The sequence below is a fragment of the Saccoglossus kowalevskii genome, chromosome 8 (assembly GCF_978046115.1).
Source record: "Saccoglossus kowalevskii chromosome 8, keSacKowa6.1, whole genome shotgun sequence".
Taxonomy (NCBI): domain Eukaryota; kingdom Metazoa; phylum Hemichordata; class Enteropneusta; family Harrimaniidae; genus Saccoglossus; species Saccoglossus kowalevskii.
Window position 1 is genome coordinate 10366298 of NC_140648.1, and position 13245 is coordinate 10379542.

Sequence of the window (13245 nt, forward strand, 5' to 3'; positions counted from 1 at the left end):
TACTAGTTACTAGTGATCTTTGTGTTTTTTTTAATTGTGATTGTAGTTAATTGCTGCTAGTGACTAGTGACCATATTTTTTTTTAATTCTGCCTGCAGATAATTTCTTCTAAAGACTGGTGGTTTGGCAATGATAATAGGTTGCTATGGCTACGTTTGAAACATATTATTAAAGTGCTCCGTACGTTATATGCCGTATTCGTCTTCTTTGGATATGAACATTAATTATATATTCTGCGGTATGTACTCTGGCGTTGATGTGATAACTGCCATCATATGAACAGATTTCCATTAACTATTATTTTGTTGAGAAGAGTTACAGTTCATGATGAATACCAGTGAATCAGAAACAACTGCTTATAACGCGTCCCATATGATGCATAACACTAATTACACCACGGACGCACCTCTAACCGAAGTAATGACGTCGTGGGCAATGGAAAATGCCACATCATTCAACAACTCAACGGCGTTCCCATTCAACTCAAGCGAAAGCGTCGTAACAAATGCCACTGAAGCGCCATCGGTGCTGCAGAGTGATAAACTGCTGACGCGAGAACAAGCATTCATCATGAATGCTGCTATCGGCACGGTAGGCCTTTTTGGCAATGCGTTAGTTTGCGTCGTCTTTATGAGAGTTAAAAGTTTACGATCTCTCACAAATTATTTTATTTTTCAACAATCAATCATTGATTTATTTGTATCAATCATATTTCTTGCTAAGAAATGTGGTCCTACTAATATTTGGGTTCCGCCTGGTATCTTGGGTGAAATATTATGTAAAGTGTGGCTCTCTGGATATCTGACGTGGTCGCTTATAATGACGTCATCTATGAACCTAACAGCGATGACGCTCGAGCGCTATTCCGCGGTCGTTTATCCGATGAAACACAGATTTTCTTACACCTTGCGAAAAGCCAGAATTATTAGCGCATTTGTCTGGTTAATTCCGTTTTCATTGGAACTTCTTTGGGCGTTCGCCGTTTCCAACTCCAATATGGGCTACTGCTCAATAAAATGGTACGATGACGTTGCACAGATGGCGTCGGGGGTGTTTTTCTTCTGCATGGAGTGGGTTATCCCCGTCTCGGCGATGGCTTTTACGTATTCCTCGATACTTGTAACTCTATGGAGACGTTCAAGTAATCAGCGTCTCCAAGAAGGGAGCAGGAAACAACGGCGAGATGGGAATAAAGATAAAACTGTACCATTGGTTGAACGCGCGCGCCGTAACGCCACTAAAACTCTTTTTATCGTAGCCTTGGCCTACCTCATTTGTTGGACCCCACAGGCCTGGGAATATTTTCTATATAGTGTTCTACACGTGTTGCCGCTACATAGCGTATTTCATGATATAGCGATATTGTTAGCATTTACTAATATGTGCGTCAATCCAGTTATCTACACACTCCAGTACGAACCATTTAGAAAGGGCGTCGCTACCTTATTTTGTTGTGAGAAAAATGATCGCATCGATATGTCGAAAAATGGAATTGAAAATATCTCAATGAGAATGAGTAAAGAAAGTATTAATGATGTGCATGCCAAGAAACACGACGAAGAATAGCAAGGTCGTGTAGTCAAGACATTTGAATCCTGGAATTGAAACTCGACACTAGAATTATGCTAACTGTGGATGAATGCTATCATGAAAACAGTTTTTTGACATTGCACAGTGACTCAATATGCATTTTACTATGATTTATCGTGAACTAAAAATGTCAATTTATAAATTAAGCATTCGCTCGATTAATCAATGACATCCCTTAAAATCACATGAGCACTCATTATCTACGCACAAAATACAATCACTGCATGTACGTAATAAAATACATTTCATTGTGTATATTGCATCTTTAACACAGTGTCATGTGGGAAACTATTAGTGACTACCCGAGACATCGCTTTGTACTCCCGCTATATAATATCTATATGAATATAATGAATGCTTCTCTTTAGTTTTATGAATACACATTGTGAATAACACTATAAGTTGTATTATAAATCAAACTATACGTTATAGGTTGTGCTACTATTAATGTATTATATTATTATATATGCATTGACCTAATAGCGTATAATAACAATTGTCTATGCACATTCACGTCCTGTTTCTGACAAACGAAATTGTCAATATCACCTTACAATGACATTAAGATTGGGACGTGAGATGACGCTCGGTCTAAGTGAAGTACAACGATCAGCGTAATTGAGGCATATAAATAGACATGTAAATGTTGTCTGGATTGTCTTATTTCCTGTCGTGCAAACATACAAGTCAGCGTATAGTTCAAGTGGAATGTCTTCAAAGGCAGCATGATGACGTATTGATTTTCATGAACTGAATTTAATTAACTGTGATTAACTTGTAATGTTTCATGAAATCTGACATGTATATAACAATCGATGTATGTTATTTGTGTGCATTTCAACATTCATTTCCGCTTTTGACGCGACCACTTATATGCTTGTTTGTTACATGTTGACGTTTACGCACCAATGTATATATATATATCTCAATGTAAGTTGTTAAATTTTTGTTTTGATACTTTAATCTTTATTTATTGATTTTTTGTTCATTTGAATGTCAGTCATATATTGAATTGCATTCCTTTGATTACGGTGATATTAACGCGTAGTTTTACAAACTATATCGCACATATTAACACGTGACGGTTTCGTACATTAACCACATGTTTCATCAATTATCTCAATTATCTAGCATTTATCTATTACAGAACCAGATCTTCTTAAACTGATCTTACAATCGCATCATTCCGTAACATAACTTTTCTTAATACACCTTTCCTAAAATATTGCGCCATCTATTGACAAGGCGTTCGTGTGACATCATTGGATAAAAACACAGTGGTTCAAATTGACAACACTTTGTGTAGTCGCTAGTCATTAGAATATAGTTAAATCTATTTAAAAAAAAGTATTATTTTTTATTGACCGATGACTGCAGATATTTAACGAGGCAATGTCAAAGCTGAGGCGTGTCTGTGTACGATGAATGTAAATAATTGTTATGATCTCGAAAAAAATATTCGATAAATGGATGTACCAATTTATTTATTGGTACGTATCTTTAACTCAAATAATATGAGCATCATTATATTTTTTGAATATTTCCAACTACATCTCTATTAATTAATAATATACTTATTCGTACCTATTAAAATGTGTGTCATCAAATTTGCATTTCTGCTTTATATTATATGTAGAACACCTCCTACTAAATATTGTGATCAACATGAAATGTGATAAAAATCAATTGATTCAAATCCTGGAATATTAAATCCCTAAAGCAAGCATGTCGTTTTGTCATAGCCTGCATGCTTTAATTACGCGCAAAGTATTTTAGAAGCTGGTTCTCAATTCGATTTCAGGATTATAATCACTAATGAACCGAACACACTCCGAGGCCAATATGATAATGCAATTTTAATTTGTTAGGTTAATCATTAACGTAATAGTGCGCTGTAAAATACAACATAATATAATTTGGCTGTGCAGTGATGAGCGGGTTAAAAATGTTACTCTATAATCACTGATAAAGTAAGATGTAATTTATATTATTGTCAATGATGATTGAACATTAATGTTCGTGATCTCGTGTACAATAGTTGGGGCGCATTTGGCGTACAATTCTCAATGCACGGGTAAGCGGTGGCTATTCGCGTGCACGGTTTAAAGACCTTGAGCCAGTAATAGGATACCGCCACATTGCGGATATTGCTAGACAAATATTATTGTTGTATTATTGACCTCTGAACTCATTTCTGCTTGTTTGATGAATTTGAATTACAGCCAAAAGTACCTAATTTGCATATTGTTGTAAATAAATGACATAACTCTGATTAATTGTTTTGATATTTGTGGATAAATGGTTCAGCACACTCACAAAAATCATGTAATACATAAACAAGCTTTGCAGAATTTGTAGGTAGTGTTCTTAACAATCCAACTGTGTGTGACAGTACTGTACTACTTCTTTTTTCTGTCGGATTTACAGACTTCGAGCATGCATCAACAGACTGGATATGGATATTGAAAAATAACAAACAACTAAACGGGATCACTCTCAAATGTGATTTCAATTAACATTAAGCAAATTATACATCAGGCTTTTATTATAATAAAAATAATTCTAGTGCTCCAAATACGTAATAGTTGGATATGATTTTACCTACGAAACTGATTCGAAGCTTTTTCACACTGAAGATGACATAATTAGTCATTTATGAATTTCGATCTCTCGATGGTTGGTTTATTTCTTCCTTTGTATGATGATGAGTTTTTACAAAAATGTATGAAGAAACCGAGTCCTTTAAATTCACATTCCGATATATTGATGATGTACTTTCCATCAAAACAAGTTTAGGGATTTTATGCAAATGACCTAGTTAGTCTTGACATTAAGTTTAAGATGATTCTCCTGTTTCATACTTAGACGTTTGCCCTAAATTTTAGGACCTGCTTTCTACACGCCTATATGACAAGAGAGGTGTATTTAATTTTACAATGCCCACATCTTTGCAGCAATATCGCGCTTCTCCCTGCCTATTTGGTATACATTTTCCAGCTCATTCGATATGCCGGGCCTGTAGTACATATACAGAATTTTGAAAAGCCATTGTCTTATTTTGTCAAAACTGTAAAAGCAAGGATTTTGTAGAAAAATATCAACATTCAAAATGTTTTTGGCAGATATGAACTTGTAGTTAAATATAATAAAACTGTTACAAAGATGTAAACACCATGTTTCATGTGCATACCAGGAAGTTCATATAACTTTCTCTTACTGATTTTAAAATGTAGTGTCAGTTAAAGGCAACTTTTGGATTAAAATTAATAGGAAAACTGGAGTTCCAGGAATTCACTAGCCGTTTAGTATCATTTAAATTTAATTATTATTGTTGTATAAGCTTGACAAAATACCACGAGGTAGAATTTATAGCCGCGAACACCTGAACAGATATCTGAAACTGAAGTGGGTCGTGTTACGTGCCCCATAATTCACCCCTGGACTTCACTAGATGAGTATCCGAGTGATGAATGAATATGTGATGTGTGATGATAATAAACTAAGACGTCGTGGCCAGTATTTAAATGTAAGAAAGTTTCTAGGTTGTTGTCGCTTGATATCTTGGCCAATAAAGAGGTCCATGGACCCGGCATTTAACATCAAAGTCGTACTGAAGTCAAACTACCATGCATGACATTATTCAGGTCTACAATTACTGTACCTTCGCTAACTTACAAATCACAGACAATACGTAAAATTAACTGCCGAACCTGTAGCAGGTTAAAAAAACTTCTGTTGGATCGAATAATGACGACGCGGTGCATTAAAAACCCGTATGTTGCCATCGTAGTCACATGATGCAGCGGATACCTGCATTTTTACTTGCTAAAATAACGATAGAAAAATATAGTTATAAGAACTGATAGATAGAAGGGAACCCATGCATATATTCCAAGGGAACAAAACCTATTCAAGCTTGAATTCACGCATGACAAGATATTCTGTGAATACATCGCTTATGTGCATGTCCTGGCTACCTGGTCTTCAAAGAGCTGAAGGTATGGGAGAATAGCGCAATATGTTTCATCGAAGCCTATTAGTGAAGCGCAGTCGCATATACAACAGAGATATGAAAGACTTCACGTACGGTCACCGAAGCCGATACATCGAAATTTACATCTTTATTCTATTCATGTCACGTGTATGTTACATTGTGATACGATAACGATTTGTATTGTAATGTGTAGACAAGTTCCGTCTGGTTTTACGTTAACTTACAAAAAGGAGAAGCACTCACGGGAAAGGGCAATCTGGATAACTAGAACCAAATCAATGCATTTGATTATTTGCAAAAATATACTTCAACGCGGAAACACTCTTGCATAAGGTTGAACAAGTTAATTATTAGTGTATTATTATATCCACGGTGTATTCCGATAAACTAATCATTGCTGATACAAGTATTCGGTATTCGCCGATTAACTGAAGAATCGACATAACGTGTCAGGGAAGACATGACTGGTCTTTTATTCCACACATGTGTATATATTCAATTCTTCATTCAATGAATGGACTTTGAATACTAGAAAATGTCATATTATGTAAATTGTCGTATCCACGTAATGTACTGCCACGTCAGCTAAGACACATCATTATTAAAGTCTACATGTGTTGTGATGTTTATCACTTGCTCGTTTCTGTATTTAATTTGGCGTTAAATATTGGTGTATTTTAATTAGATGTAGTGAATACTGCCTCTATGATGTGATCGAAATAGTAACTTCGTTTCAAGAACTGTTTTATATTGATTATACGGGCGTGTATTTTTTGTCGGTGTAGCCTCGCTGCTCAAGAGAGACTTCGCATAACGAGATTATTAATGAAAAATATTGGGTCACAACAGGCAAGGCATTTTTTTCATGACGTGGGAAGAACAACCCTGCATATAGAGGGGGCAAATATATTCTCCTTGGCTTTTGAGTGGCATGTCGTCTTTTGTTCGGTCTCATGCGATATTTACAGACCTTGTGAGAGATCGTTTACAAGAACAAATAATGTTATTTGAATTGTAGTGTATATTATCTCAAATTACATTACTAGCATAACATTGTACAGACAGTTCACGTGGTCGCATTAATCCGGTAATGGTATATCCGATATATTCCAGATATATTCTAGATAATGGTTCTTCAATCATCAGGTTATTTGCAGAATGTCTTATTTTAATGTTGGAATATATAACAGTTAAACAAAGGTATGAAAGTTATATAACGTTTGTTTATATGAGAGAGAAATGTACATTAATACAATTCAAGACCACTGAAATGTCAAATCTGTACCTGATATATGTTTGCTGCAATACGTACGTGACTCACAGGCAGTAGGGGTTGTTTGAATTATCTCTTTGATACGTAAATGGTATGACGCAAATTGGAAAATTCAAAAAAAAATATTATTCAAGACTGACAAGTATTAATACAACTCAGACTAACATGTTTTGTAATGCAAACATGACTTGATTAATGACTTGTGTTCGTCATATCGTGTTAGATATTACTCTCGTCGACAGCCGAATGTTATTGAATTCCAGATGCAAATATCAGACTTTTAAGAATAGCTGATGTTACAAAGTTCATTTGTAGGTTATTCTGCTCGATATTACGACTTCGACATTCCATTGAAAACAAAATAAATCATCAAAGTATGTCACTCGGGTGCTGCGATAATCTGAAATAAAAATTGCGTTCAGTTCTACCAAATAAAACAGCGTGGCTATAACTATAAAGATAAAAACACCAATGTTGCCATGGGAAACACCTTATATAGTATTTGATTTAGATATTAGATTGACCATAAAGTGAAGTGGGTAGACCCCATGAAATGTCTGTCTGTCTGTCTGTCTGTCTGTCTGTCTGTCTGTCTGTCTGTCTGTCTGTCTGTCTGTCTGTCTGTCTGTCAGCAATTTCCAATGCAACTACATGTTGTTTATCTCAATAAACATTCACACATTCGATAATAATTCAAAAATTACATACCGACTAATGATTTAGTTGCAACTAATTATCCTAATTTATATATTATTAATTCTCAATCATGTCATAATATGTATATCTACAACTCATTGTTATTTCCATAAAATTAAGAAAATTCAGTAAGACAGTATGTTCAGACTAATTATCGGATGTGTATAGTGAGGAAATTGGGTCGCTTAAATTCTCACATTTAGGTATAATGCCAGAATGTCAATTTTTTTTAATTTGCATATTATGTTATTATTTCTGGCCCAGATTGAGTACGTGTAGATTGTGACATCTAATTAATTTTTCGATTGTATCTGACGAATTGGCAGTTGATTTGTTTCATGGTGCGTGTTTGGCATTGAATTGACAGTTGATTTGTTTCATGGTGCGTGTTTGGCAATGAATTTGCAGTTGATTTGTATCATGGTGCGTGTTTGGCATTGAATTGGCAGTTGATTTGTTCCATGGTGCGTGTTTGGCATTGAATTGGCAGTTGATTTGTTTCACGGTGCGTGTTAGGCATTGAATTGACAGTTGATTTGTTTCATGGTGCGTGTTTGGCATTGAATTGGCAGTTGATTTGTATCATGGTGCGTGTTTGGCATTGAATTGGCAGTTGATTTGTTTCATGGTGCGTGTTTGGAATTGAATTGGCAGTTGATTTGTTTCATGGTGCGTGTTTGGCATTGAATTGACAGTTGATTTGTTTCATGGTGCGTGTTTGGCATTGAATTGGCAGTTGATTTGTTTCATGGTGCGTGTTTGGCATTGAATTGACAGTTGATTTGTTTTATGGTGCGTGTTTGGCATTGAATTGGCAGTTGATTTGTTTCATGGTGCGTGTTTGGCATTGAATTGGCAGTTGATTTGTTTCATGGTGCGTGTTTGGCATTGAATTGGCAGTTGATTTGTTTCATGGTGCGTGTTTGGCATTGTATTGGCAGTTGATTTGTTTCATGGTGCGTGTTTGGCATTGAATTGGCAGTTGATTTGTTTCATGGTGCGTGTTTGGCATTGAATTGACAGTTGATTTGTTTCATGGGACGTGTTTGGCATTGAATTGACAGTTGATTTGTTTCATGGGACGTGTTTGGCATTTCTGCAATAACTAGAAAGGTTAGATATATTAAGTAATATACTTAAGCTTGTAGAAAACTTAATTTGTAATTGTCTGTACTAATTGGTACATCTCCTTACTGTCTGTAGTAAAGCAATTAATGGATTGTTACATTAAGTTGGTTTGCTAACATGAAGGATAAAGCAGTTGTGTGTTTTCCTATATTCAGTTAAAGGTAACGCAGGTGTCTTTACATTAGTGAATCATTCTTTCTCATATTATACGTCATTTTTAAAACGGCAACATGAATGCCTAAAATATAAAATCAACATCACAAATCTGAAATACCATGTCTGCATACAACTATATATTCGTGATAGCTAAAAATTCACCCCCCCCCCCGTCCACCCCTCACAAAAAATCGAAACAATGACGGGGATTGCAGCATAGCGAAATGAGAATCTGACATCATCGTGTGAACATTGGCCAAAATAATGAATCCATTACAATAACTGAACAGACGTTTTCCGTCATATATCTGTATTCAGTATTCATTGTATTTCGCACAAAATTTCAATAATATAGGTAGTAAACTATTTTTACAGTCATAATAATAAAACTAAAAGGGTAAATACATATATTTGAGGATTCTAAATGTATTTAACACAATGCTGAACGATGGGTTGTATGTGGGAAAATGAATAATCTAAATAGCAAGCTAATTTATCATTATTTCGTTAATTACATAATACCAAATGCAAAATATCTGTGCATAAATCGTCATAGTTGGCATATAAACATAAGGTGCAGTTTATTTTCAACTACAGAGATACTTTCAAAAACACAAATGCCTCGATTGAACAGTAATTGTATGCGTCTGCCAATTTCAATAATGAGGCATTCTTGTTTGATTCTTAGAGTGAAGACATTTACGAATTCTCTTTATCACTTTATCTCATACAAATAATCGAAAAGTGCATGTTTCCAGGAAGTGGAATGTTGTTACACGTTACTATGACAATTAGTTAAGTAATATATAGAAGATGTAATGTATGTGTTTAGTCTATCGTGAAACTTTTTTGATTTTGATACACGACAAATTTCAGGGACATATATATAAATTCAGCAAAGGAATTGACGTTGAATATCTGTCACCCACCTAAAAAATTGTGTAATCTGGACGCTGAAACTGATATATAATTTGCATACTATATTTTCACAATAACAATAAAATGACAATAATTGCATATATCATCTTTCAGCCATGTGCCATGATTTGTGCTATAAACAAGAAAAAGGGAATCGTAATCTATTTACTGTATCCATGGAAACTGCCTAGCTAAATATAAAAACAATTTTAAGAGATATTTTTAAAGGCTAAACATGCGTGTAGTTGTCATGGAAACTTGGAGAATACAGCCGAAACTAATCAGTTTTACGGGATTCTTATAGGTAGTTAATGTTAAATGTATGTTATCATAGTCAATTTGCCACTGTCATTGTCTTGTCCGACTACGTCGTTATTTTTATTCTGTGTTGGTTAGTGTACATATTAAAATTAACAATTCACTGGCCACAGCTTGATCCACCAACATAGGAGTGTCCTCAAAACATTCTGTAGATATCAAAACTTTATTTATGTTGTATCATGGTATTTGAATGTATGTTAATATGTGTCAGTGTACACTAAATTGTGCAAAGCTGTTACGCATTACGCACACCGAACTGCAATTGGCACAGGTTACACCATTTGTGACAATTAAATTACAGCTCGTGAATTCTGATATTATCAGTTTCTTTAACATATCGTAAAATACATTGTAAGTTAGATTGACATTTTAAGAGACTAGAATTCATTGTATTAACAGTTTAAACTGTTATACTATACAAATGCAAATAACTACTTTCTTCTGCAATAGTTTCAAATGGATATTCCATGCGCAAGTAATAAGTAGGCACGTAGATTATATTGTCGTTGATATGTTATACGTATTATTACAATTACACGTGCATTAGTGTTACATCATTCATGGAAACTTATGTTCTTAAAAGCCATTGGCTAATATTAATTAAATGTGGTTGGTTTAAAACAAGCAGGATCCTAAATTTATGCAATCAGAAAGTTGGAATATGGTACATGATGTATACACCATAAAGCATTTTATAATGTCGAAAATTGCCAGTTTGTTGTACATGCTCTGATTTCTGAGAATTTAATATGCTGGCATAATTCATGAGATTGCATAATCATATATATATATATGTTAATCATGCTTCTTGTCGTCCAATGCCTTACAAATAATACTGGATACAGATCTGCAACAGAGATTGGAATTAGTCGTGCATGTCAATTAGGTCACATGACCACATTCGGTCGTCTGACAATTTGGTCATGTTTCTTCTTCAATGCATTCACTACAACACAAGTTTGCATGTGCATAGTAATGAGGTCACAGGAACATATATGGTCACCAAATATGTCAGCACTATAACATATATTTCAGTCATATCGCTTGTTTCTTCCCTTCACTATAGCACTTGTTGCACATTATATTTTTATTAATAAGGTTACATGACCATATATGGTCATCTAATATTTCAGTCACATCTTGTGCTCTATGCCTCCAGTATATGAATAGTAGCATCTGTAGCAGTGCTTGAGGTATTAGTTATGTTTATTAATGAGATTACATGGCCATATATGGTCATCTGACGTGTTAATCATATCTCTTGTCCAATGCCTTCATTATAGTAACAGTGGTCACATGACGTGAGGTCAGCTGGTATAATTATCATTTTGTTGGTAATTGATTGATTATACGTATGCCCAGGTTGCGCATAACAAATACATTTATAATTTATTTGAATGTGTCCCATGCAGTTATGTATGAATTGATTTATGTAATAATCTCCCGTAACACTCGTTCGTACATTATGAATCACCCATGGGTATATTTGGATTCTGTTATGTTATTGGTCATGTGCTAACCAGAGCCAACACAAGAAAGTGGAAGTACGCATTGGCATGCTTTATACGGAGGTTCTCAAAAGAATATAGCATAGATAAGGTTTTGCGATGGTTTTCTAGAAACCACTGTTCATGCTGTCTCTTTATTCTGAGTCTATAATTAATTGATAAGCTGTTCTGTTCAGGTCTTCATCAGATAGAGTAGATTGAGATACTAATTTTGGTATTTCGCCCAGCCACTTTGGTATATTTTATCAGCTGATTCACAGAGTATATCCACTCTGCATTCACCAACTCTGAGCAAATAACCTTTAGATTGGTTGAGCACCTCTATGCGTACAACTAGAACACTAGTGGGTTTGTTTAGTAAATGGCCATCTAGCTGCGTGGCCCATGTCGCAGTTGGTTGAATGTTGTTTGAGTCACAAAAAAGTCTTTGTGTTATAGCTTTTGGCGGTTCATGGTTGAGACAAGACCCATTCCGTTGATAAGATACGATGTTGAGGTGACAGCGCATTTGCTATAGTGTTAAATTTGCCTTTCAAGTGTTTTACTTCCAACTGCATGTTTTTGTAATGGCACCGAAGTAATATTTTGACCACCAGATCATTATTGACATGATTCCCCTAGGTTGTCAGGGTAGCGCGCCTCTGGTGTGTTTTGACTGATGACTGAATGTTGACAGTGAGCATTGGGATTGGGAACAGGTGGCATCTTTTTGAGACTGTAATTCCGATATGAAAACTGCTTCCACAAACCCTGACTGAATAGGTGTTTTTTTCCTTTTGCAGCTTTTAGCATAATATTTGACATTTGATTACAGTGACTCGAAGCTGTATATGAACCCTGTGCAACGAGGCCCTTTTATGGCAGCGTTCGACTTTCCAGGGTTGGTATTAACTAGATGTTTGCATTGCTTGATTACATAAGGTGGTTATTCCCACCCCCATTTTCTGTATATTGCTGGCTTCTCAATAATCACTTCTTTCTGGCTAGTTTTCGAAAACAGCAGGCAATAACTAACAATCAAAGCAGCACAGACTGTACGATATTAAAGGCTCTTGGTGTTGTTGTCACGTACGAGTAGTAGTAAGACTAAAGTAAGGTGGTTAGCATAAGATTGCCTGTATCTCCAGGTGTCATCAGCTTGTATGCGTCGGTATGTAGCCCATGGGTAAATGGCATCAGTATGACATTAATGCAGATCGGAGAGTGATGTGCAAATATTGACTATCAAAATCAATGATTTAGACAGCTAAACCAGAAACCAGCAGGCCAAGTGTTTAAGTACTCTCGATTCTTTATAAACCGCTTGCTAGATAATAGCTAACATAGCAGTATCTCAGGTCCTAGAAAAATAACCCTCATTGTAATTCTTTTCAGTGCAGCGTCTAAAATTAAAAAGACTTCATTCCGGGTTCTGTCGATTCCAAAGTAGAAATCAATGATAGCAAATAATCATATGTAGTGCGCAGTAACACGTTGTATCGCGGAGGCGTCCATATGACGTTCATGTTATGGAAATTACTACATTTTATCTTGTTGTTCCCTGTGACGATCAGTATCATATATCAACCGACCAGAGAATATGAAATTGCAATCAGTAGCTGGCCATTACTCGTGAAAGTTTACACCAACCCATTCCGTGGTGGTGGAGGCAGGATTTTGAT

The 13245-nt window shown here is 35.4% G+C and overlaps 1 protein-coding gene across 1 annotated transcript; it reads left to right on the forward strand.

The window, feature by feature from the left end:
- The first annotated feature begins 420 nt into the window (after positions 1 to 420).
- On the forward strand, positions 421 to 1566 carry LOC102808987 (bombesin receptor subtype-3-like). The gene has a single exon (XM_006825334.2). It carries the CDS (start codon positions 421 to 423, stop codon positions 1564 to 1566), a length of 1146 nt encoding a protein of 381 aa, XP_006825397.2.
- The last annotated feature ends 11679 nt before the right edge of the window (positions 1567 to 13245 follow it).

What these genes read in the sequence shown, in the direction of transcription:
- LOC102808987 (XM_006825334.2), top strand. Translation starts at nt 421, where the DNA reads ATGACGTCGTGGGCAATGGAAAATGCCACATCATTCAACAACTCAACG.